This window comes from Pelophylax lessonae, assembly GCF_965119305.1.
Source record: "Pelophylax lessonae genome assembly, chromosome: 7".
NCBI lineage: Eukaryota > Metazoa > Chordata > Amphibia > Anura > Ranidae > Pelophylax > Pelophylax lessonae.
In genome coordinates this window covers 152,988,460-153,013,422 of record NC_138774.1, presented here as the reverse complement: position 1 = coordinate 153,013,422, position 24,963 = coordinate 152,988,460, and the positions used below count along the sequence as shown (strand labels likewise).

General features: G+C 41.3%; 1 protein-coding gene across 2 annotated transcripts in view; it reads right to left on the bottom strand.

The window, feature by feature from the left end:
• CHRDL1 (chordin like 1) overlaps positions 1-24,963 on the bottom strand; it is a 184,943-nt gene that overhangs the window by 13,840 nt on the left and 146,140 nt on the right. For both annotated transcript variants that reach the window (XM_082262880.1, XM_082262881.1), the window contains 3 exons: positions 21,080-21,147; positions 8,827-9,004; positions 2,857-3,051 (listed from right to left, as the gene is read on the bottom strand). In XM_082262880.1, the coding sequence (XP_082119006.1) occupies positions 2,857-3,051; positions 8,827-9,004; positions 21,080-21,147 (441 nt within the window). The remainder of the gene's footprint in view (positions 1-2,856; positions 3,052-8,826; positions 9,005-21,079; positions 21,148-24,963) is intronic.

The window sequence follows — 24,963 nt, the reverse complement described above, 5'->3', positions numbered from 1 at the left end:
CTAGCTGTGCTGGGAGAACAGCACGCCTGTCCCCCAATGGGCAGACTTGCGCTGACACATTCCTTTGCACAGCCATTCATTTGGAAGATCGGTGTACTTCTATTTCTCCACCCCCACCTTTTTGAACATCTTATTCAGTCGAGAACAGAGATTATGTAATCACTTATTAAAAAAATAAAGCATAAAAGGTATTTATAAAGGTATTGAAGACGTCATACGCTCTGACGAAACGCTCGTCAGGTGGAATGCACGCTGCACGCTCTGGGAAGCCTGGTGGAGCGCAAGCCGGTAGTCACCGCTCTCCACTCTCAGGCGTAACCCGCAGCAGCTGTTTTAGCGATTTTTTGTACTGTTCATCAGCTATATTCAATAAAGGCACTTTTTTATCGGTACTGCACTATTGGAGCATCTTTATTTTTCCCTAATACCGGACCTGGCGGATCGAGTTTACCGAAAGGAGCGGCCCCGGACTACAGGGAACTACATGGCCCAGCAGTTACCTCCAGGCTCAGGAAGCCACAAAGCTTTAGCGGTCTCTTTACCATAAGGTAGTTAAGACCCACTGTCTCTGGTGAGTGCGAACCCCCATTATTCCAAGAAGTTGGACTACTGGAGGATCCAGCACTGAGCACTTGCACTTTTCCTTATTTGGCACTGATTACCTTATCCGTGCACTAAGTCACCGATGAACTGTTTATTTGGACAATTTTTTGCACATATTTTGGCACCTTTTTGCACTTTATGTCAACTAAAGTATTTATTTAAGATTGCTGTATACTATGATTGATATATATTTATTGTGAATACCACTGGTTCACCATCACTATACTGTGAAAAACACTTTTATACCACTTGATTGTTAATTTTTTATCCAGGATATGAACAAGTAATTGCTCACTCCTGAATAATACTAGCAAGCGCTATATAAATCCCTATATTTGGGGTTTTCCAATTTTTATGATTTTTTACCTATCTGATGTTTATCTGGTATGATTTGCACAAGTTTTTGAATAAAAGCTTTCCACGATCTGCAAGATGTCATTTGGATGGAGTCACTGTCACTGTAGCTACTGAGGCTGTACGTTAAGCTACCTCACCCCAACTGGAAAATGTAAAAAGATCAACATTTCTGTGCTTAGGATGGAGAAGCAGAGCATAGCTTGTATTGTTTAACTACAGCAGAGATCAATGATCTGGCTGTGGTGTCTAAAAAGGGCACCTAGATCACAGGATTGGCTAAAAAGAGTTACAAATCCTGGGCAGGTAAAACAATTCTCATGTATTTAGACTGTATATTTATATTGAATATTGTGTATGCATTTACACTATATGTATACGTATTTAGTCATATATGTGTATGTATATGTGTATGTATATGTGTTTAGTCATGTACTGTATATGTGACTATACGTATATATATTTAGAGTGTATATTTATACTGTATATTTACTGTATATCCACTTGAAGACCAGGCTTTTTCTGCCACTTTTTGTTTACATGTAACAATCATTTTTTTAAAATAGAAAGTTAGTTGGAACCACAAACATTATATATATATATCTATATATATATCTATATATATATATATATATATATATATATATTTTTTTTTTTTTTTAAAGCAGAGGCTCTAGAGAATAAATTGGTGGGTTTTGCAATTTTTTATGACACATGGTATTTGCGCAGCAGTTTTTCAAATGCAATTTTCCGGAAAAAATACACTTTTTTTGATTTTAGATTAAAAAAAAAAAAAAACATCATACATAACCCATTTTTTTGGTAAAATACAAAAGATGAGGGTACTTTGAGTAAATAGAACAAACATATCACACTTTAAAAATGTGCACGCCTGTGCAACGGCGACGAACAGTGTAAATTTTATTATCCATAGGTGACGCTTTAAAAGTCTTTACAGGTTACCACTTTAGATTTATAGAGGAGGTCTAGTGCTAGAATTACTGCCCATGCTCTGACAATACCTCACATGTGTGGGAGGATTGCTGTTTACATGCATTCAGGACCAGCGTGCGCATTTGCCTTTACGCGCTAGCATAAGGGCACATTAATATTTTTTAAAATTATTACTTTATTTTTTTATTTTTACACTGTTGTTTAATTTTTAAATTTTTTTTTGATCACTTTGATTGCTATCACAAGGAACGTAAACACCCTTTGTAACAGCAATAGGGACGTGACAGGTATTCTATATGGAGGGATCTGGAGTCTATAAGACCCCAAATCCCTCCTCTGCCCTTGAAAGCATTCAAAACACCAAGATCAGTGTTCTGGTCTAGTTAGCCACTCCGATTGCTATTACAAGAGAGCTAGGGGCTCTAAAAACAATGGTACTAGGGTGAAGCCTTCAGCTGCTCCAACCCTTGGTCTTACAACATTTAAGAAGTCAGTCATCTGTAATGAATCTGAGGGGTGTACAAAAGATCACGTTCTGGCTAATAAAGGACTCATGTTGATGGGCATTGCTTTCCTGTGTCTGATGTGCATTAGAATGCGTTGGAATGCATGCCAAAGGCAGGTTAGCAAAATATCAATTAAGCAGTGTACATGGCAGTTCAGAGATGGCATTTGATATGCTTTGTGTTGCCCTGCATTTCTGTAGATGCAGCATGTTCTGCACCTTTGGACTATAAACTGAAAGTAGATCAAATGCAGCCTTTTCATTTCAAACGCTGCGTGTCCTATTTAATCGCAGCTGCGTGTGTCTCGAATGGAAAGGACTGCGTTTGACTAGGACACCTGTGGACATGAACCCTAAAAGAAAATCTGTTTGGCAGGACAATTGTATTTAAACATTTAAAAACCTGACAAGTTTTTAAGTTTAGTTTTTGATAAACTTACCTGGACAAACCTTACAGCATTTGCCATCTATTTTCTGAGGATATTTACATGTGTATTGCTCTGGGCAGCTAATTTTCTTGCACTCCTGCTTGGTGAAGTTACACGTGCACAGCACACATTCCACTACTCCGAAGGCTCGCAAGGTGGGGTGCCAAGATTCTCCGTGGGAATATGTTTTCCCATTCGAGACACATACTGCAGGGAACATGGCAAATACAAGCGGGTGTTGAGAACTAACAATATTCAGGTAAGGAGGTCAAAGGATACACAATAAAGCAAGTATGTGTTATTTAAGGGGACAGAAATGTGAAAGGAGGCATAAAAACATTATGTCATTAATAATCTATTAATGCTTTATCTACAAGAATTTTTCTCTTATTAAGGACAAAAAAAAAAACAGGTTGTTAATGATCTTGCATCCTTTTTTCAGGCTTACTAGGAATCCCTTATTTGGTGTAAACATTTTTATAAAATGTGTGGTGTTGCCAGACACCTTGACTGATATTGAAAAGTTGATCATTAACATAAAGCATTGATGACAGCACAGAGCCAAGTATTTAGTAATCATGAATCCAAGAGTTACAGTATATGACCTTGCACAGATAATTGGCAATGAAATAGATTATAATACAAATTGTAGAATTCTCCAGATGTGGCTTCATCTTTCATTCTCTTTCCTCCACTTCAGCTTTAATATACAATACCAATTACTATGATTCAAAAAGTTAAACCATCAGATTGCACACCATGGAGCCCTGCTGCAGGTCTTCTAGAAATCTGACTTCCCTGGTTCTAGGTGCCAGCTTTAAAGCAGAGTTCTGGCCTATTTTTTAACTTTACACCGTCAGTTACATTGAAATAACCTGAAAAAGAATTGGATAACTATAATTTGTTTTTTGTTTCACTTACCTTATTTTTTCTGAAAATGAACTTACCTTCCTTCCACTTCCTCCTTATGCGGCCGGGGCCCCCGACGTCACTTTCTCCTTTGCATTGACTCCTGGGAGATGAGCGTCATCAATCCCAGGAGTCAATGCGCCTGCACCGATGTCCCTCGTCACTTCCGGTGCAGGCACGTCATTCCCTGCTGAATGAATTAGAACAGCTTCTGGGCATGCGCAGAACCTGCTGCGGGATGACCTGCCTGCGCCGGAAGTGATGAGCATGGCATTCTGGGACTCCGACATCCAGGAAGAGGGGCGGTCCGGCTTCAGCTGCCCACACCGCAGATGGCAGCACCGGACAAGAAATTTTCAAGGTAATTTTTTCTTCTTACAGGTTCACTAAGCAGGTGACAGTTCAGAGGCTATTGTTGTTTAAATGCACTAGCCCTGACTATCCCAGGGGTATTTTTATCCAAAAAAGAAATGTTGCCTGGAACTCCGCTTTAACCATGCCTGGCTCAACCTCAGCCTTAACAGTGCCATTCAAATGAAAATATATGGAAGGTACACTCCAGGATATGTTCCTAAAATCAACTCTTTTGAGTGAATAGTTCATGCACAACCTGTCATGGCTCCCCCTATGGAGCATTTCACTTTATCATAGAGTTCACGTGGATGGTGTATCGCCTCTTAGCTCAATAAAATTGTTAGGGAATTGTATTCTGGAGTGAAGCCTCAATTTTTCCCTTAAATTTAAAAAGTGGTTTCAACTCTGAACTCTATTTGGTTTTGCCCCACTCTGTGATATCTTGGTATTTTTCTCTGTCTCATCTGTGCCATCCTGAAACTTTCCTGATCAGTCTCTCCTCGAGTGCCTCAACTTTGACTTTCAAAGTGCCATATGAATCTTATAGGTTCACTTACACCTCGTTACACACGTTTACATGTATACAATATTATTATTCAAGCTACCAACATCTACTTTTCTGCTTTTTCATTCAAATAATTCTTAATTCTTAAGGCTATCCTTAAAGTGATCTAGACTTTAAGGTAAATGTTTGTGAAAAGAAAAACTAGGCTGACATTGCTGATCTTCTTTATAAAATGCTAGTTGCCTGGCTGTGGGGCTAACCATTAGCTCAGATATCTTGAGTCTCTAAGTTGGAACCTGTATGCATATCAGGAAAACCAGAACATAGTCATACATCCTTATCTGCATATTTGTTTTAAATTGGTGGCTTAATGCTTTTTTGTTAGGAAATATTTCCCTTAAATAATTCTAGAATTTCTTCAAACATTGCTTCCTAGAAACCACTCTCTAACTAATGCTATCCTGGGATTTTCATGCTTTGTGTAATCCAATATACCCGCAGGTTTTTATGTGTTCATTGCAAAGAAGTCTGAATCTAAAGGTTTGAGCTGGATGGAAGATAAGAGCGTTTTCTATATATCACTGGTCTATATGTCAATGTGGTTCCATTTTAAAGTTCTGTTGGGTGCATATATGGTTTTTTATAAAGGTCTAACTTTTAGGGCAGGCAAGATGTAAAACTACAGGACCGAACGGTTAATACTGCAAGAATTTAGAAACAACAGTTAGTAGAATAGGAGATGTAAATGAGGGATATTTAAGCCTTCATCAAAACAATCACCATAACAGTTTTTTTCCCCTAAACTAACCCCTTTATCTCTGTGAGCCACAATTTCAGTTCAGTATTTCTCATGTCTATACCATGTTCCAGTGAACCTGAAAACTGGAGCATAGTGGGAATTTCTGGGTTGTGTTTACTCATGTATGGGGGAACTGTATTTTCAGGATTTGAGCAGTTTAATGTTGTAAATTTTTCAGGATGCCCACTGTTCTGTACATGAGTCTACATGCATTCCAAGCCAAAATTAAAGGAACCGTGATAATACAGTATATTAAATATGTCAAATCAAGGCTATATATGTTAAAGATGAGAGTAAATATTTACCTCTCCATGCAGCTAACACAGTTCTGATCCTCAATTATAAATTCCCAGAACTGTCAATTTCTGTGGTCTCCCCGCAGCTCTCACTGGTTCTTCTTTCGGACCTCCACATTACTACTGTTACCTGTAATGTGAGACGGTCCACAGGATGAAATGTTGAGACTTGTGGGAGACAGATTTCAATTGCATGGGTAGAAGGAGAAGTAAGTATTACTCTCTTCTTTAACAGGTATAGCTTGATTTTGCATTTATAATATAGCAGCAGGGTTGCTTTAACCAACTCCTTCCCAAGCCTATTCTGACACTTCGCTCCTACGTGTAAAAATCTACTTTTTTTGCTATAAATGATTTAGAACCCCCAAACAGCATATATATTTTTTAGCCAAGACCCCATAGGATAAAATGGCATGTGTTGCATATTTTTATGTCACACGGTATTTGCGCAGCGGTTTTTCAAACTCAATTTTCTTGGGGGGGAAAAAAAACACATTTATGAATTAAAAAAAAAAAACAAAGTAGTAAAGTTAGCCCAATTTTTTTGCATAATGATACATAATGTAAAAAAAAACAGACTGTAGTGGATCTATCAGAAACGATATTGTCAGTTAAAACAGTAATGCCCATGGGTTCTCTGCTAAGGCACTGCTATTAATGGCAGACATTCATCTTCAGGATATAACTGTTATTGTATATATCATAAAATGATGAATTAACACTGCTCTAATTGCATGAAAAAGCCTACTTATAAATTCCAGTATGATATATTCTGCATGCAGGAATTTATTACTGTTGTTATTGCAAAGTTTATTTAATTTGGCATAACTGAGAGACTGTCCAGTTACTGGTTACATTAATGATTATAAACATGGTAAAAGCCTTTTTTATTACTGTGCAGAAGCACAAAAGTGGTCTTGCCCAAGATGAATTACTAGTCACTTAGGGGCCAGATTTACAGAAGTGAAGTGAAGTAAAGCTCTATTCATTTTAAGCATCCAATCATGGGCAAGAGAAGCTCTATTTTTTTAAATTCTCCCGCATATAACTGGATATTTATGTTTACTTCAATTAAAGCCCAACTCCAGTTGAAAATTTTTTTTTAAAAAAAATAAAAAATATTGGCCCAAACCTAATTAAAATAAAAAGGTAGGTTTCTGATTACAGTTTGTGAAGACCAGAACCCGTTTCTACTCATCATTTATATAGGCCCTAATTTAAAAATTGAAGTTTAGTATGTCAGTAATTTACGAGTAGAAGGGAACAAAATAACTATAATACATTTAACAATATTTTTCCAGATATTTAAATAGCACAACCTCAGATATTTATCCCAAAATAGAACTGGCAAATAACTCTGATTACAACAATAAATGTATAAATGATTTTTATGTAATGTTGTGGAAACTTAAGCTCATTTTATAGAACTGTCATCTTTTCAGTTTTACATTGGGAGAGAAAATACACCGGCTTTTTATAAACACACATGCTGTTTTCGCAAGTCTACCATTGTATAAATGTTGAATGACATCCAGCATGCTTGCTAGATGTCATCCAGGATGGCCAGGGTGTCTTTTTGGGTTTTAACTAAGATATATAATTTATAAATGTATATATGTTAATTTTTTTATTTTACTTTCTTGAACTGCTATATATTTATTAAGGAAGGGACTGGCTAGGATCAGAGCGTTACGGAGCACTGTAAGGGCTTGTTTATATAAGCATTGTGGATACAGTAAGTATACAACCTCGTCCAGCTGCCTTTGCACTTTGTGGGGGTCAGTAAAACACTACTCAAGCGCCTGTTTTTAGCGTTTCCCCCCATTGCATACCTGCTGGATCCACGTACAGCCATCTGCAGCTACTGTTGTCTTTTATTAGCCATGTGGCTGACAACAGTTACTGCAGCACCTTTCTCTTTAAATGGCAGCATGCCTAAAAACTTGAAGACTTGAAGAATAACTGTACTTTCAAAACACATATATTTTTTTTTAACTATAATCAATGATACCAAGTAACCATTTTTCCTGTGTATCGAAAGCTGTTATCACAGACCAAGGGCAATGTACATGCTGATGAACTTTTATTTGTATTTCCTTCCCCTGGCTTTAGTTTAGGCCATGTCAAAGGTAAGGAAGCTTGTTTGGAATTAAAGTAATTATAAACCTTATTTATTTTTTTAATAACAATCATGTTATTCCTATTTTCTCAAATGAACTTCAATGGTTTTGCACAAAGCAGCCTCGACCCTCCCCCTGGCTCCTCCCTCCTACCGAGAACCTCCATAGCAAGCCGCTTGCTCTGGGGGCACACATGTGTGCTCACTCCCAAGCTGACTCTGGGTGTCCATTGACACATAGTGCGCATCTTTGCCGCTCCCTCCTCACTGGCTGTGACTAACAACAGCAGAAGCCAAAGGCTCCTGCTGCTCTCTGAGCCAATAAGGAGGAGGAGAGCAGAGAGAGCTGCTCTTTAGCACATTGCTGAATCGAGATTGGGAGCATGTAAGTATAAGCAGGGAGATGAGCATTTAAGTTTTTTTCTTAATGTAGAGAATGCATCAAGGTATAAAACCATCTACTTTTACAGCCACTTTAAAGTGTAAAGTATATAAAGGCAAAACTTTTTTTTCAGTTTTGAATAGGGTAGGGAAGGATTAGAACCTTTCTTCTTGTCCTGGGGATCATTGTCACAGACAGAAAGTAAGACCCTTGATGAAATACTTCCAGAACCTGTACTGACATAATGTTAAAAAAATCTGAACCCCCATCCTACATGTAATCAAAATGGATGACTTTATAGGTAGTGAAATCCTGATCGTACAGAAGCCTACACAATTAAAGACAAGTCAACAGTGGCAGCACTGAAAATCGTATCCTCATGGGTCCCTGTAGATCTCAGTAATTTCCTGATTGCACCTTAATACCTACCAAATATGCCAACATGAATTGGTGTTAAGCCAAACCGTAATGACAAAATGATAGGTGCCATTAGGAAAGCATATCCAAGAAAAAAATATGTACATTAATACAAATCTAAACTGTACTACATAATTCTAATCACTTTACACAGAGAAAGAATATCCTATTCATATGAACATCTGCATTATTAGTGTTTACCTCTTCCATGCCTGTGGCTGTTATTAATGACTATCTGAACTATAGTTCCTGAGGCTTGCGGAGGGTCAGCAATGACACCACGGTTAGTTCTTGAGTTGGAATATTTTGGCAAGCTTCCAGCCTGTCTCACTGAACCAAAAGCAGACGAATGGTCATAAGAGCGCTGATAGGAATGTCTCTGTAAAAATAAATAAAGGAAAACATTTTAGCCAGATTTTCTTGATTAGAAAATAACCTTGTATATTAAACAGCATTTAAAGTTATTTCTTAGATTAAAGCTGAACCCCAACCTTCCCTTCAGTCTTGCACAGTTGTGCAGACTTTTCTTGTTTACTCTGATTTCACTACATACTCTGAGCTTCTTGCAGTGTGCATTAGAAGGTGCAGCAAGTCAGACAGAATCTGTTGGATTTCCTGGGTGGAGGACATCAAGCATCATATAGTGCTTTTCTCCTTAGCCTTACTTTTCTTAGCCCACCCCTTTCAATAATTGAATTTCAGTCCATTTATTAATGGAGGCTCAGCATGCCATGTGGCAGGGGCGTAACTACAGGGGTTGCAGGGGTTGCAATCGCTACCGGGCCCCATGCTCCAGGGGGCCCGGTAGCAAACCAGTGGGTGAACTTCCAGGATCGCAAAGGTCACACTTGCGACCGGACCCTGGCATTGCACCACTGTGGGGAGGCCCCAAGATTGCAGGAAGGGGGCCCACAAGATTGCAGGAAAGGGGCCCACTGCAGAACTTGTGAAAGAATCCTGCTGCGGGACCGTAATAAAAGGCCATGCAACGCGTGTAAAGAGCCCCAGGATTAGTGGGAAGAGCCCTGGGCTTGAAGGTAAGGGCCCCGGCCAGGGGTCTGGGGGGCCCTTCATGGTTTCTTGCATCAGGGCCCTGAAGGTTCTAGTTACGCCTCTGCCATGTGGCATTAACTAGGGCGGTCTGCTTGCAAATTTACATTGGAACACTCTCTCCTCAATTGACATCCACCCATCAAGGCACTTTGATATTTGCATAACTCCACCCAAATGCCTACACCCTCTCACATTTTTCTGTTTGTCATTAAGGCTTCCGATCAAAGTGATGAGCCAACAGAAAGGTGAGAAAGGAGATGGTCCAGCCTTTAACACTAACGGGAAGTTGAAACATGCTGAATGGACAGTCTTGTGATTTGGAGGTCACAGAACCCTTAGGTGCAAATTGTTTGTTTTTTTCTAATATAGATTAAACTTTTAAACTACTTTAAAGTGAATATGAACAAAACACAAAATTTCAAGGGATGTTCACAATGCCTTTGTTATTTTCCAGTGCTCAGATTTAGAGAGTCTTTTCTACATTCCCTGTGCCTGTATCCTGGCACCATAACATATTGTTCTGAGGAGGAAGTGATTCAGTTTTGGTGCAGTGCTTGTATGTATGCGTAGCACTACCCCATGAGGGCCGCTTGAAGATGTTTGACCCCAGTAGTTTCCCTGACCCTGAAAGTCTCCTGACCCCTCTGACACTCTGGGTTCAGACATTTCTGGCTGTATAGTGCAGACACCAAACTATATTGCAGTAAGCAAGTATTTCTTTACTTAATATTTTGCAATTAGCAAATCAACAAGGTAAAGCATAGGTACACATGAAATTATTACAGTTAGCACAATAAACAGAATAATTGTGGGCAGGAAATACCAAAGATGAAAGAGCAACAGTAACTTGCAACCCAAATAGAGTCTTTGACCACAGGTAAGAAAAGGGAAGCAGAGTGATCGATTTGGTGTCAGACCACTCCCTTCTGTCCCCTGGTGCCACAATCCCAGAATAAACACAACTGTTTAGTGATGTTTCACAGATTATCTGCAAACTATAATACAGTGGTCTCTAAAAGAAAGAGTTCCTTGAAGATATGAGCAATATGGTACCCAATGTCCTTTAATGGGGGAGGGGGGGGGAGTAAAAGGAGTCCTGAGACTCCAGGTGTTTAGTGTGTTCAGCTATCTTAAACAAAGGCCCAGTACAGCTCCTGTATTCCAACATTCAATGTTGTAATAGGAAGTGTACAGTGTCTCCTTAATTAGGCTCTAACAGAGGAGCAAAGTGAATGTGCCTCCTTATGGAGCTTTGGTGTAAGAAAGGTGTCTACATGCAGGGTCTCTTTGGATGCAAATAGGATAGGCTTCCTCCCACTCACCAATCCAACAGATACCAGGCTTGTGGGAAATGTTGGAAGGTCCTCAAGCAGGTTTCTACAGATGCTATGATCAGGATAAGGGGGTGCTCAACCGCATGCCCTGCACACAGTGATTCAGCCAGATCCATTGTGAAGACGATGATAGTGACCTCCTGACTGTCACCCAGCAGACTGGAACTGCAGATGGCAAATGCGGCTCCAAACTCTCATCGGACGCTCCCCTTGCTGCCTAGGCTGCAGCACTGGCTCACACTCCTCCAACCGTCCAGGTAACAGCTTTCAGGAGAAAGCTGAGGTCTCAAGAGAGTGATCCCGTCCCCACACAGGCTTTATATTGCCTCTCCCAGCATTATGTTCTCCCTCTCCAGCCAGCTGGTACTTGTAGTCCATAGCAGTCCAATTTCAGTGTACACCTGGCTATTCGGACTACATGTCCCAAGATTCCTTGATCCACTCTAACTCCTATTCACTCTGCCTTTAAAATGTGATAACATAGGGTCCAGGCTGAACACTAGAGTGAACAACTGTGCTGTAACATGTGCCGCAGTGTGTCCCCTGATAGCGCAGGCAATTTTACCTGGCTACAACTGCATAGCACCATTGTATCTTGTTTCTAAATCTGAGGAAGGTCACATTGCTTCTCCGAAATATGTCCCATTTGGCTTTTTACTCTGACACAAAAATATGATGAACTCAACTGTCCTTTCCATTCAGAAATCCTCTGCTGGATCATGGACAACATGTGGGCTGACCTTTGCAGCTTGCTTTAGTGTTATCAGCTTTGAATTGCACATAATTCACACAACACCTGTCTGACACTTGCAAGGCTTAGCAGTGAAATTATTACAATTTTAAGTAGCATTTACTACCTTTTTTTGCAGTTTGTTTAGATAATTGTTTGAAGTCTCCATTTCTGAAAAACTTATGGCTATCTGGCTGCATTTACAGCTATACATGGTAATAAAAGGGCAATGAAATGCTCCTTTATGCCCCATACACACGTGCAGATTATCTGCAGACTTTTGTCTGCAGACTTACCAAAACCATATAATATGAGGTCAAACCTAAACACTTTCAATTTGTATGCAATCCGGCAGGCCCTTGCACTACATAGAAAAGGTAAGTCTGCAGACAAAAGTCTGCAGATAATCTGCACGTGTGTATGGGGCATTAGATGCAGAATTGTGTGTGTCTATGTCATTAGCAACAAGCAAAGCCTTAAAATAAATAGAGATACCCCTGTGCTCACCTTAAAAATGTAATTAAATAATTAAAAGAGTGCTGCTGCCAAAATCCAATAAGTGAACCTTACACTTTCAAAATTCAAAAATAACCAAATGATTCAGCACTGCATTATAAATAATAGTCCACTGTGAATTTCAAATTCAAAATCTAAATATGAAAATAAATCCTAAAGAAAAGTCCACGTGTTGTGTTTTGTTCAGTGCTTCACACACTGACACCAATAGCTCCACACACTTAAGACCCGTACACATGATAAGAAAATCGGAAGTAGAAATTTCATCCGACTAACGATCTGCTGATTTTCGGATCGTTAGTATGGTGCTTTTGACAACCGATCCTGAACTTTCGGACAACAAAATCTGAATGTGCAGGCTATAAAATTTTTCTTTCACAATATTTTTTATTGAATAAAGACAAACTCACAAAACAGTGAACAGACGCCAAGGCCAGTGGCAGGCAGTAATTTGAGGAGGATAACATACATACCATATGTAGCACTGCCCCCTGGGAAGCTGTGGATTCCCCTGGGTTACCCATAGCAACAGTCCGCAAAACGTATCTCTTTAAGACTTGGCTCAGACAATGAACAGTCCAGGGGATTTGGTTATTGTGTTTTATTTTGGAACTTAGATGGGAGAAGGGATGAGTGGGATACTCCAACTTGAACTATGCACAAATTCTGAGGACACTAACTGTAATGATTGCAGCAAGGCCCCTGCTTCACCTTGCCACTGAAGTGAAGTGGAAAATAGGTTTCTGACTGGATTTCTCTTCAGGGTCCTGACTTGGCACCCCCTTTCTCACTTCCCATGCATGCTATCCCCTTGTCCACTGACTCTCCTCTGGAGTGGTCCCCTTCCTGGGCAGACCCCTGGCAAGATTCCCGGTACTCACATACACTGTTTTTTCCTGGGTTGCTCTGCCTTCAGCTCCACTTGTCAGTATCCTGGACCACCTGGCTCAGCATCACACACTGGATCCACTAGGCCAACTGCCTGTGACCACCTTCCTTTCTGACAGGAGGAGAGACCAACGTCACCCTCCTCCTGGGACCTGGCTTCCCGCCCCAAATACGCCCTGTCACATGTGCCCCTGGCTTTTATAGCCTATCCCAGGATGCACCACTCTTGTGCCCTCCCACTGGGACAGCCACAAAAGCCTGTGTGTCACTGGCTGGGTTTCCTCCACTGTCCAACATGCTCCCCTATTGGATACAGTAGAGACACTCCCTCAGACCAAGTGTATCACACATGGACACATGTAGCAGGCAAAAATACTGATCAGGCTCCCCTGGTAAGCAGATGGAGCAAAACAATGCCTTTACCTAGCACCCACCTAGGAGGAAGCTACATCCAGACAAGTAGGTATTTTATATGATGTAGCTAGTAGTTTCAAACAAAAATGAAAGGTAACCAGGTGAGGATGCCTCGGTACCTTTATGATCTATGGGTTAATAACAAACCGTATAGCTCTCAATGCTCAAAGCATAGAAGGTATGCTAGGCAAACAATATTCCAGAAATCACAGGCTATAACATTTTTCTCGTATATGAACACAACGTCCGATTTTCGTTTAATTAGTACAGTTTTCGTCCAAAATTTATTTTTAAGAGCAAGACTACGCATGCTCGTAAACGAAAGAACACATACAAAACAACTCAGCTTTTCATTTGAATCAGGACATTACACTGCCTTCCTTTTTTCCAGATTCTCAAACAGAGGAGGAAAAGTTATTACATTCTCTTGACGTAGTACCGGCACTTAAGATTTATTTGGAAAGGTCAAATATCGGTAAAACCGATACTTTGTTTGTGCTGCCAGAAGGACCCAGGAAAGGGCAGGCAGCATCTAAGTCTACGGTTTCTCGTTGGATTTGCCAGGTTATTATCCAGGCGTATGGTTTGAAAGGGAAGGTTCCACCTTTTCCTGTAAAGGCACACTTTACAAGAAGAAGAGTATGTGCCTCTTGGGCAGTTCTCCATCAAGCTTCTATGGCTCAGATTTGCAAAGCCGTTACTTGGTTGTCAGTGCATATGTTCACTAGATTCTGTGGAGTGGATGTTAGGATCCAGGAGGAGTCTGCATTTGGCCTCAGTGTTCTGCAGGCACCTGTGTAGATCTTTTGTGGTCTGATGGCGGTATTTATGGTGTCCCCCTCCCCTCAGATGCATTGCTATGGGACGTCCCACATGGTAATGAATATGGCTCTGTTTATCGTGATGTACGAAAAAGAAATATGGATTTTTACTACAGCTTACCTGTAAAATCCATTTCTTGGAGTACATCACGGGACACAGAGGTCCCTCCCCTCTTGTATGGGGCCTTTTTATTGCTTGCTACAAAACTGAGGTACTTCCTGTGTAGGAGGGGTTATATAGGAGGAATTTCTGTCTGATTGGTTGCCAGTGTCCATTCATATATAGGTGGCGTATAACCCATATGGTATAACCCATAAGAAATGGATTTTACGGGTAAGCTGTAGTAAAAATCCATATATTTCTAATCATGAAACAGAGGGTGGAGTTATATTTTAAAGTATGTCTGCCACATGAAAATTATATCGGTTGTCATTGTTGACCCTTTGTTTTGAAAGTGTTACATTGTAGTTCCATGGCTATTATCAGGGGCAGACTGGCAACTTTCAGCCCAGGAGGAAAGTACAAACCAAAGGCCCATGGTGCAACATCTCGCCCCCCCCTTCCACTCTCCCTCTTCACGTCCTCCTACCTCCTTCTGACCCCCCCCCCCATTTCAGGCTGAAGCCCTGCTCCAGGTACTCTCTACTCAATCCTGAATCCGAGTTCCCAACCTTGCCAGCCAGGGGAGGAGAGTCTCCAGTGGGGCATGGATCTGGCCTCTGCTCAGACAGTTTAAACCAGCCACGTCCAAACTATGGCCCTCCAGCTGTTCAGGAACTACAATTCCCATCATGTTTAATTATGTCTGTGAGTGTCAGAGATTTACAATGCCTCATGGGAATTGTAGTTCCTGAACAGCTGGGGGGCCAAAGTTTGGACACCCCTGGTTTAAACCATCTAAAGGCCTGCGCTGTCCTTGTCTTCAACCCGCACTCAGCACGTCAGCGACGGGGACTTTTTACTTTTCCTCACCAGGAATCCTTTGGGCATGTCTGTGGCAGAAGCGGTGCAGCCTTTTTACAGGACATTAGAGCGGCCCAGGGGGCAATTGCCCCCCTGCCCCCTGGCCCAGTCCTCCCCTGGCTATTATGATGGTGCTTTCACATCCTTGCTTTTTTAATCAAAGCTACAGAACATGTATAAAGATAAAGAATTCTGATACTCTACTCTCACTCATTTACTGAATGCTTGGTCCATATGTATGATGAAATGTGTTAAAGAATGAAACAGCAAGGTATCTAGCCTTTTCAGGAAGTCAGTAATGGCAGCAACAAATCTTCTTCCATTAGATGTGTATTTTAACCTCTTCAGCTTCTGAAGGTTTACCCTGCTTCATGACCAGGACATTTTTTGCGATACCACGCTGCTTAACTTTAACTGACAATAGTGCCGTCGTGCAATGCAGTACACAAATAAAATGAATGTATGTCCTTTTTTCCTACAAATAGAGCTTTCTTTTTATGGTATTTGATCACATCTGCGGTTTTTATTTTTTGCACTCTAAACAAAAAAAGACCAACAATTTTGAAGAAAAAAACAATATTTTTAACTTTCTGCTATAAAAAACATCCAATAAAAAAAATGTAATAAATCTAATTTCTTTATCAATTTAGGCCAATATGTATTCTGCTACATATTATTTTTGGCAAAAAAGATCCCAATAAGCATATATTGATTGGTTTGCACAAATGTTATAGCGTCTACAAACTATAGGATATTTTTATGGACTTTTATTTGTTTATTTATTTATTTTTTACTAGCGACTTATAGCAGGACTGCGACATTGCGGCGGACAAATCAGACACTTAGGGGTTGATTTACTAAAACTGGAGAGTGCAAAATCTGGTACAGCTCTGCATGGTATCCAGTCAGCTTCTAACTTCAGTTTGTTCAATTAAATCTGGAAGCTGATTGGTTTCTCTGCAGAGCTGCGCCAGATTTTGAACTTTCCAGTGTTAATAAATCAACCCTTAAGTGACGATTTTGACACTTTTTTGGGTACAAGTGATACTAATACAGTGATCAGTGCTAAATAACATTCACTGTAACTGTACTAATTAAGATATAATACTGCGCTAAATAAACAAACCCTATATCAACAGAAAAAGGCAGCTTGCACCAATTCTGAAATGTGGATATAAACAGTTTTAAAATACCATGCAGCGCTTTTGATATTAAAATCCACAAAAAATCAATTGGGGAGTAAAAGTTCATAAGAAGTCCACACACATATGAATGAATGGGGAATCCCAGGAACAGACAGAGTAAAAGTTGTAAGTTGTGAATCCAGAAGCCACCACCATCAAACACCAGGTGTCCAAGCCTTTTACCGGATCTGACAGACCCCAATTACAGAGATCAGTCAAGCGTGCCCAATAAACAATCACTCATGTGGAGCCAATCCCAGATCCAAAAATCTTCCAAGTCAAGCAGCCCAGTCTCACGCTCCCCTGATGACGTTTGTGTAAAACGAAACATGTAGGAGGAGCTTGGCTGGCGTGGTGCTTGTTGCTGAGGAGGATCCGGCGGCCATCTTTTTGGAGTCCAGAGCTACTGATCTGCATACAGATCGTTCCATGCTGTGTTTTACTGGATAATGTGTAAGTGGCCAATTTTACTTTCAATAAAACCTTAGTCTGATGTACTATACCATGAGGAGTCTCCCTTTATATCTCTGATCTGAGGTCTGTCATTCACTGAGACTGGGCTGCTTGACTTGGAAGATTTTTGGATCTGGGATCGGCTCCACATGAGTGATAGTTTAATGGGCACTTTTGACTAATCTCTGTAATGGGGATCTGTCAGATCCGGTAAGAGGCTTGGACACCTGGTGTTTGCTGGTTGTGGCTTCTGGATTCACAACTTACAACTTTTACTCTGTCTGTTCCTGGGATTCCCCATTCATTCATATGTGTGTGGACTTCTTATGAACTTTTACTCCCCAATTGATTTTTTGTGGATTTTAATATCAAAAGCACTGCATGTTATTTTAAAACTGTACTAATTACACTAGCAGGGAAGGGGTTAACATCATGGGGCAATCAAAGGGTTGAATGTGTTCCCTGGGAGTGCTTTCTAACTGTGGAGGATGGCGTAGCAATGGGGGGGGCGGGGGGGCGGCCCGCCCCGGGTGCCACTCACTGGGGGGTGTCAGTGGGTGTGTTCAGACAGATCCCGCAGTGTGAAGGCAGCTGCAGTGGCAGCTCCTTCAGTCCGTGCGGAGCAGTGGCGGGAATAAGGGGGCGGAGCCGTGGCGGGAATAAGGGGGCGGAGCCGTGGCGGGAATTAGGGGGCGGAGTCTCGGCGGGAAGAAGGGGCGGAGCCTCGGCGGGAAGAAGGTGAGTGCCCATTGCAAAAGTGTGTGCTGGATAGGGGGATGGGGCTGCTGCATATAGAGGAATTCATCTTTCTCTATTCTTCCTGCAGCTTGCTGCTGAATAAATGATTCTCCTCCTCTCCCTCCTGCAGGAAGAATAGGGAAAGATCAATTCATCTATATGCAGCTGCCCCATCCCCCGGCCCCTCCTATACAACTTCTTTTGCTGGCCCCCCAAAGTTCTTAACCTCCTCCAGTGCTCCTAATCCCTCCCTCAGTGCTTTTAGCCCCACCCCCAGTGCACTAGACCCCCCCTGTTCTTTAGCCCCCCCCCCATGCTCTTCAGCTCCCCACAGTACTTTCTCCCTCCCCCCAAGTGCTCCCTGTCCCCCCCCAGTGCTCTCCACCCCCCTGATTTTCCCTGCTTGCTCCCCATGTACTCCCTGTCCCCCCCAGTGCTCTCCACCCCCTGATTTTCCTTGCCCACCCCCCTAAGTGCTCCCTGTCCCCCCCAGTGCTCTCCACCCCCTGGTTTTCCCTGATCGCCCCCCAAGTGCTCCCTGTCCCCCCCCCCAGTACAATCCACCCCCTGCACCTTCCGACCCCCCTACAATGCTTTCCAAACCCCCTCTTAATTCTCTCCAGCCCCCCCCCCCACCATGCCCTTCAGCACCTCCAGTGCTCTCTGCTTCGTCTGTGCTCTCCGGCCCCCCTAGTGCTCTTCTATCTTCTATCATGTCCTCAGTCTCTGAGCATCTCCTGTATCATGTCTGCAGTCTCTGACCATCTCCTGTATCATGCCTGTAGTCTCTGACCATCTCCTGTATCACGTCTGCAGTCTCTGACCATCTCCTGTATCACGTCTGCAGTCTCTGACCATCTCTTGTATCATGTCTGCAGTCTCTGACCATCTCTTGTATCACGTCTGCAGTCTCTGACCATCTACTGTATCATGTCCTCAGTCTCTGACCATCTCCTGTATCATGTCCGCAGTCTCTGACCATCTCCTGTATCATGTCTGCAGTCTCTGACCATCTCCTGTATCATGTCTGTAGTCTCTGACCATCTACTGTATCATGTCTTCAATCTCTGATCATCTACTGTATCATGTCCTCAGTCTCTGACCATCTCCTGTATCATGTCTGCAGTCTCTGAGCATCTCCTGTATCATGTCTTCAATCTCTGATCATCTACTGTATCATGTCCTCAGTCTCTGACCATCTCCTGTATCATGTCTGCAGTCTCTGACCATCTCCTGTATCATGTCTGCAGTCTCTGGCCATCTTCTGTATCACGTCTGCAGTCTCTGACCATCTCCTGTATCACGTCTGCAGTCTCTGACCATCTACTGTATCATGTCCTCAGTCTCTGACCATCTACTGTATCATGTCTGCAGTCTCTGACCATCTCCTGTATCATGTCTTCAATCTCTGATCATCTACTGTATCATGTCTGTAGTCTCTGACCATCTCCTGTATCATGTCTGTAGTCTCTGACCATCTCCTGTATCATGTCTGTAGTCTCTGAATATCTCCTCTAGCAAGTCTACAATCTCTTACTCAAACTTAAACACATTGCTAATATTAGCTATCTATCTATGCTGAAGGTAGGACTGTGCAGGGGAGGCAGAGAGTGCAAAAGGGGGAACTGTGATTAGAGAGACGGAGGGCAGACCGCAAGGGGCACTGTGATGGGGGGCTGTGAAATTTGTGCAAAAAATATTCTTGAAAACATTACATTTTTTTGTGGGTGTTTTTACATTTTAAAGTCGGGGGGGGGGGGGGGGGGGGTGCCAGATATAGGATCCGCCCCGGGTGCCAAATGCTCTAGGTACGCCACTGTCCACACTATACAATTGTCTATAGATTTTTTTCCTTTAGATTTACCAAAACCATATAAAATGAGGTCAAACCTAAACACTTTCAATTTGTATGCCCTTGCACTACATAGTTGAAGGTAAATCTAAAGCAAATCAAACAACAAAAATTGTATAGTGTGTATCCAGCTTAAGAAGACAGAGATTCGTGTTCCTGCTTGGCTGAAAACACAAGATCTGTCTTCTCCTGTCACAGAACGGCGATCTGCCTTGTTTACATAGGCAGACCGCTGTTCTGTCTCCCTCGGGATTGGTGATTGGCTCCCACTGTGTCCAATCACAGTGGGAGCTGGTTGCCAGCAGCACGCAGCTCAGACCTATGAAACAAAGTCCAGTATAGGTACATGATTCCATGCTGAAGGGTCGCCCTGCCGCAGTATATATGCGTGGGGCGGTCCGGAAGTGGTTAAAGTGTACAGTATCTGTTCCCAAACTCTGGACAATGAACCTTTACATAATTATACGAATCCTTAAGGCCTGGTTAACACTTGTCTGCTGTGCTGCCCATATTTTAAATTGCATATTGCTTTACTAGGCATTTACTAGGCATTAGCAGGCAGAAGAGCATTAAAAATGTACCTTAAATGCCTGCTTTGGATGCCAGTGTGAACAGGTCCTCAAAACCTTTTTAAGACTTTAAAACTTTAAACCGATGACTCTAGCTGCTTTTAATGTGAAGTTAATGGCCAAAGATGTCCAAAGGTCACAATGACTTGTGTACTTTAAAAGCCTCGTTCACACCAGCAGTCAAGTTATATGTGTGCTGTGAAGGGAGACGTGCAGATGCGTCCTAACTGCATTACACGGTTTACTTTTCAGCTTTATTAAAAGGTCACAAAGTGACGGTTTATTATTTTTATTCACCACAGTGGCTTGCAAGACAATGTATTGCTCTGCAACACACTGTGCTGAAAAAAGCAGTGCATGTTCTTTTTTTTCAGCACACTTCGCTCTAGCACAGTGGTGTGAACTGAACTCATAGAACCTAAAGTAAATTGCCTTGCCTATGCGTTGGAACTTCATTGGGCAGGGCTGCCGAGCACAACCAAATGCATATAGTGTGAACAGGTCCTCTGTTCTAATAGATTAGACATTCGAGGACTGGCAACCTGCCAAGATGGCTGGTGCAACAAAAAGTAATAGGGAAAGAGCTAAGATTTCAATGCCTGTATTGTAAACGTTGACTTTTCACAATACTTTTTGATACAGTATTCAGTTAAAGCTTGTTTTAATCTGTTTTTACTACGTGTTCAAATTATGTAAACGCTTTAGTGTGCTTGACCCGGGCGCAGGTTCACTTTAAGGGTCTCGTTTACCAAAGCATGGAGTGAGATAGTCCTGTGCCTGATCTACTACCTGCAGGGAAACACAAAATAGGCCCTAGCTCACTCAAACTTTAGTAAATAAGGCTCTAAATGATTTAGTATTTAATAGACTTTGAAAAAGCAGTGGTACACATAATATTTTCATATCAGAGTAAAATTTCTGCAAATAACTGCACTTACTGCTTCTCTGTTAGCAGGTTGCCGAAAGGTATCTGGCTCATGGTGTTCCCAAGATAACATTCCATCTCCTGAACAAAAAAACAAGAACAAACACCCAATCTCAGTTAGGAGGAGGATAAACAACTCATATATCAAATTATCCAGTTATGTTGAAAATTCTAGATTAGTGCTGCAATGCACACATATAATGCATATGAGTAGATTTGATAAGTCAGTATAATTTAGATGCAGACAGCATTATTTTCACAGATAACCACATTACCATTGCCATGGAGATCACTGCCACCATAGCCAAATAATCAGCATTTCTTTTCTTCTGATACATTGCCTGTGCGATGCTGTAATTTCTTGTGCACTTCTAGTGCATTTTCCACTCACTTTCCATGACGTTAAATTGTAATGCATCACAAATGCACCTTAATACCACACTAAAATTGCACTACAAGTAAAACACAGAGGTGTAAATTAAGCCTAAAACTTAACACTTTCAGCATTTGCAAGCTGTCTGCTGCTTGTCCCAGCGCTGGAAAATGTCTTGGACGTAAGAACATGCAGTGTTTTCAGCAATACTTATTCACATTAATCATTATGAAAAACAGGACTGCAAAAAAAAAAAAACATGCACTTCCAAAGTGATTTCATCTTTTATTATATAGTCTATGGCAACACTCTCAAAATGCTTAAAAAATGCCCAAAAGCAATTTCACAGAGAATTACATACAAAAAGCACGTAACACTCAAAAGTCAACCCAACACTTTGAAAACACTTGTCAGCATTTGTTTAGGTTAAGAAATAAAGCACAATATTGCCAGGAATTTTCAAGCACTGCTAGTGTGACGTTTGAAGCTTTCAACACCTCATTGTTTGTTCTATTCTGTCAAAAATGTGATATAGAAAAAGAAGAATTTAGCTAATCATGCTCATTTTGTTAAATTGCTACTTACATTTTAGAAATGTCTTCCAGAAAAAGATGCAAGTAATTTACTTTCGTGCAGATATTGTGTAGATTAAACTACATTTTTAGTTTTATAGTTCAATAATTTTTATTAAGTATTTTGCATGAATAATTACAAACAAAGAGATAGTACAAATGAAGAAATAAGAAAACTGTTTCGCCAAATATTTTGCTAGGTATAACTCTAGAACAAACATCAATGTGTACACTGTTCACAACATGTGACTAACACATGAACATAAAGAAACTCGGATTCAACTACGGGCATCGGGTACCCCCTTCACACGGGGCCCAGCCAAGTGCACCACCCACTCCACCCAGGCACCCCAACTGGGCACAAACTGTGCCAGGGAGGTACACGTAAACCTCCAGCCCAGTAAGTTAACAGACAAATACTGGTAACACAGAGCTGAGTGGTACACATCTATGAATCAAAAAGAACAAAATAGGAAGGGGAACCATACCTGGGATTCCATTGACAAATAATGTTTTACCCAACTGCATTGTGCTTAGAGTACCAGAAAGTCCAGGAAAGCCACCGACTTTTATTTTTTTCTGATTTGCCTTGTGAATATGCAAAACTAACCTCATAACTATAATGTAAATGAATTACGTCGCTAACCTCGTCAATGGAGGGGATTATTGGCGATTTTCACCTTCTAGTAATGCTTAATCCAGTGGCGAGAAGAACATGCGTTACAACCGTTCTAAAGGTTGCAGGGATATCGTCTATACCAATGTTCAATATTGCTAGACTGGGCAGAGAGGGACCCTAATACCCACAATGTTGGAGATCATATGGAAAACAGCCTGCCACAGTACCTTCAATTTGTTGCAGGACCAGAAGATGTGGTAGATATTGCCAATCTGTCCACACTGTCTCCAGTAGGAAGAGAACTTGGAGATACAATATGGAGTCAGTTACCAACGGAGCAGGATCTTATGGGTCAGTTGCCACAATCCTGCACACTTAGTAGCCAAGTAGGTTGTAGTCAATGCTTTTTGCCATTAATGAGACGTGTAAGTCTGACTATAGAGGCGTAGAACAAGGAGATTCTCCCTTTCATGCTAACATTTTCTCTAAGAAATCCGGTGATGTGTAAAGGGACTTCACAATCCAGAGCAGGTATTTTATGTAATACTGAGGTTACACACATACGTAAGTAAAATAGTCTGCCTGTGATAGGGAGACCTCCCTACATAGTGTGGGGAATGTTTTGAGAGTTTTGTCGTTATATAAGTCAGAAACCGTAGTAATACCTCTCTGTACCCAGGAGCGTAGTGGTAAGACAGGAGAAAAGTGGGAAAGAGTTCTAATGGGAATTGGTAGTAGAGTCTTCCATGCGAATACTGTGGCCCGAATTGTTGGGGAATGGTCAGGACTGGAGTCATAGTCGGCCAGTATCTATTTGCATGAAAAACAATATGAAAATCCATACATATAAATATGTATATCAAATGCAAATTACATAATAATATTGGAAACGTGAATAAAAGTCTCTCAAACAAGAAAACGTGAAAATCTTCAACTTCAAATCATATGAAATTAAAACGTGATGAATTGGTGACAAACTAGGATCAAGACTCCAAAAGCCTTAAGCCAAAATGTGGATCAAATCATAGTGTGCATGTGATTGGCCCCTTACCGGAATGCAATGAAAAAGTGACTTTAATCATGGTGAGGTAAACCGGTGACACCCAGTGATAATGATGTACTCTTACCAGATGATAGGGAGGTATGAGCTTTAAACTGATGGATAGAAGATCCGTGAATGGAGATACATGGGTAATTCTCTCTGCATGTGTTTCTCCAGGACCTATTCGTTCCCCTTGTTTATGGATCTCAGAATGGCTCGGTGGCAGAAACACCAATTAAGCAATTCCCAAATAAAGGAAAAAAGGACTAATAGTGCATTATCCTTAATACATTTTATTGAAAAAAGGCAGACACTTACATCAATGGAGACATAAAAAAAGGGACAGAGGCTCTTTAAAAGATCGCGGCTGCCTGGAGAACTGTCTGCGACAAGTCACGGCGTGGCTTGCTCCCCCCGTCGCGTTTCCACTCACGAGTCGTCGGCTGGGAATGCAGCTCCATTCCCAGCCGATGACTCGTAGGCAGCCGCAATCTTTTAAAGAGCCACTGTCCCGCGTTTATATGTCTCCATTGATATACAGTGGGGATCGAAAGTTTGGGCACCCCAGGTAAAACTTTTTATTAATGTGCATAAAGAAGCCAAGGAAAGATGGAAAAATCTCCAAAAGGCATCAAATTACAGATTAGACATTCTTATAATATGTCAACAAAAGTTAGATTTTATTTCCATTATTTACACTTTCAAAATAACAGAAAACAAAAAAATGGTGTCTGCAAAAGTTTGGGCACCCTGCAGAGTTAATATCTTGTACTGCCCCCTTTGGCAAGTATCACAGCTTGTAAATGCTTTTTGCAGCCAGCCAAGAGTCTTTCAATTCTTGTTTGAGGTATCTTTGCCCATTCTTCCTTACAAAAGTCTTCCAGTTCTTTGAGATTTCTGGGCTGTCTGTCACGCACTGCTCTTTTAAGGTCTATCCATAGATTTTTAATTATGTTGAGGTCAGGAGATTGTGAAGGCCATGGCAAAACCTTCCGTTTATGCCTCTTGATGTAATCACCTGTGGATTTCGAGGTGTGTTTAGGATCATTATCCATTTATAGAAGCCATCCTCTCTTTAACTTCAGCTTTTTCACAGATGGCATCAAGTTACCATCCAAAATTTGCTGACATTTTAATGAATCCATTTTTCCTTCTACTCGTGAGATGTTCCCTGTGCCACTGGCTGCAATACAACCCCAAAGCATGGTTAATCCACCCCCATGCTTAACAGTTGGACAGAGGTTCTTTTCATTAAATTCTGTGCCCTTTCTTCTCCAAACGTACCTTTGCT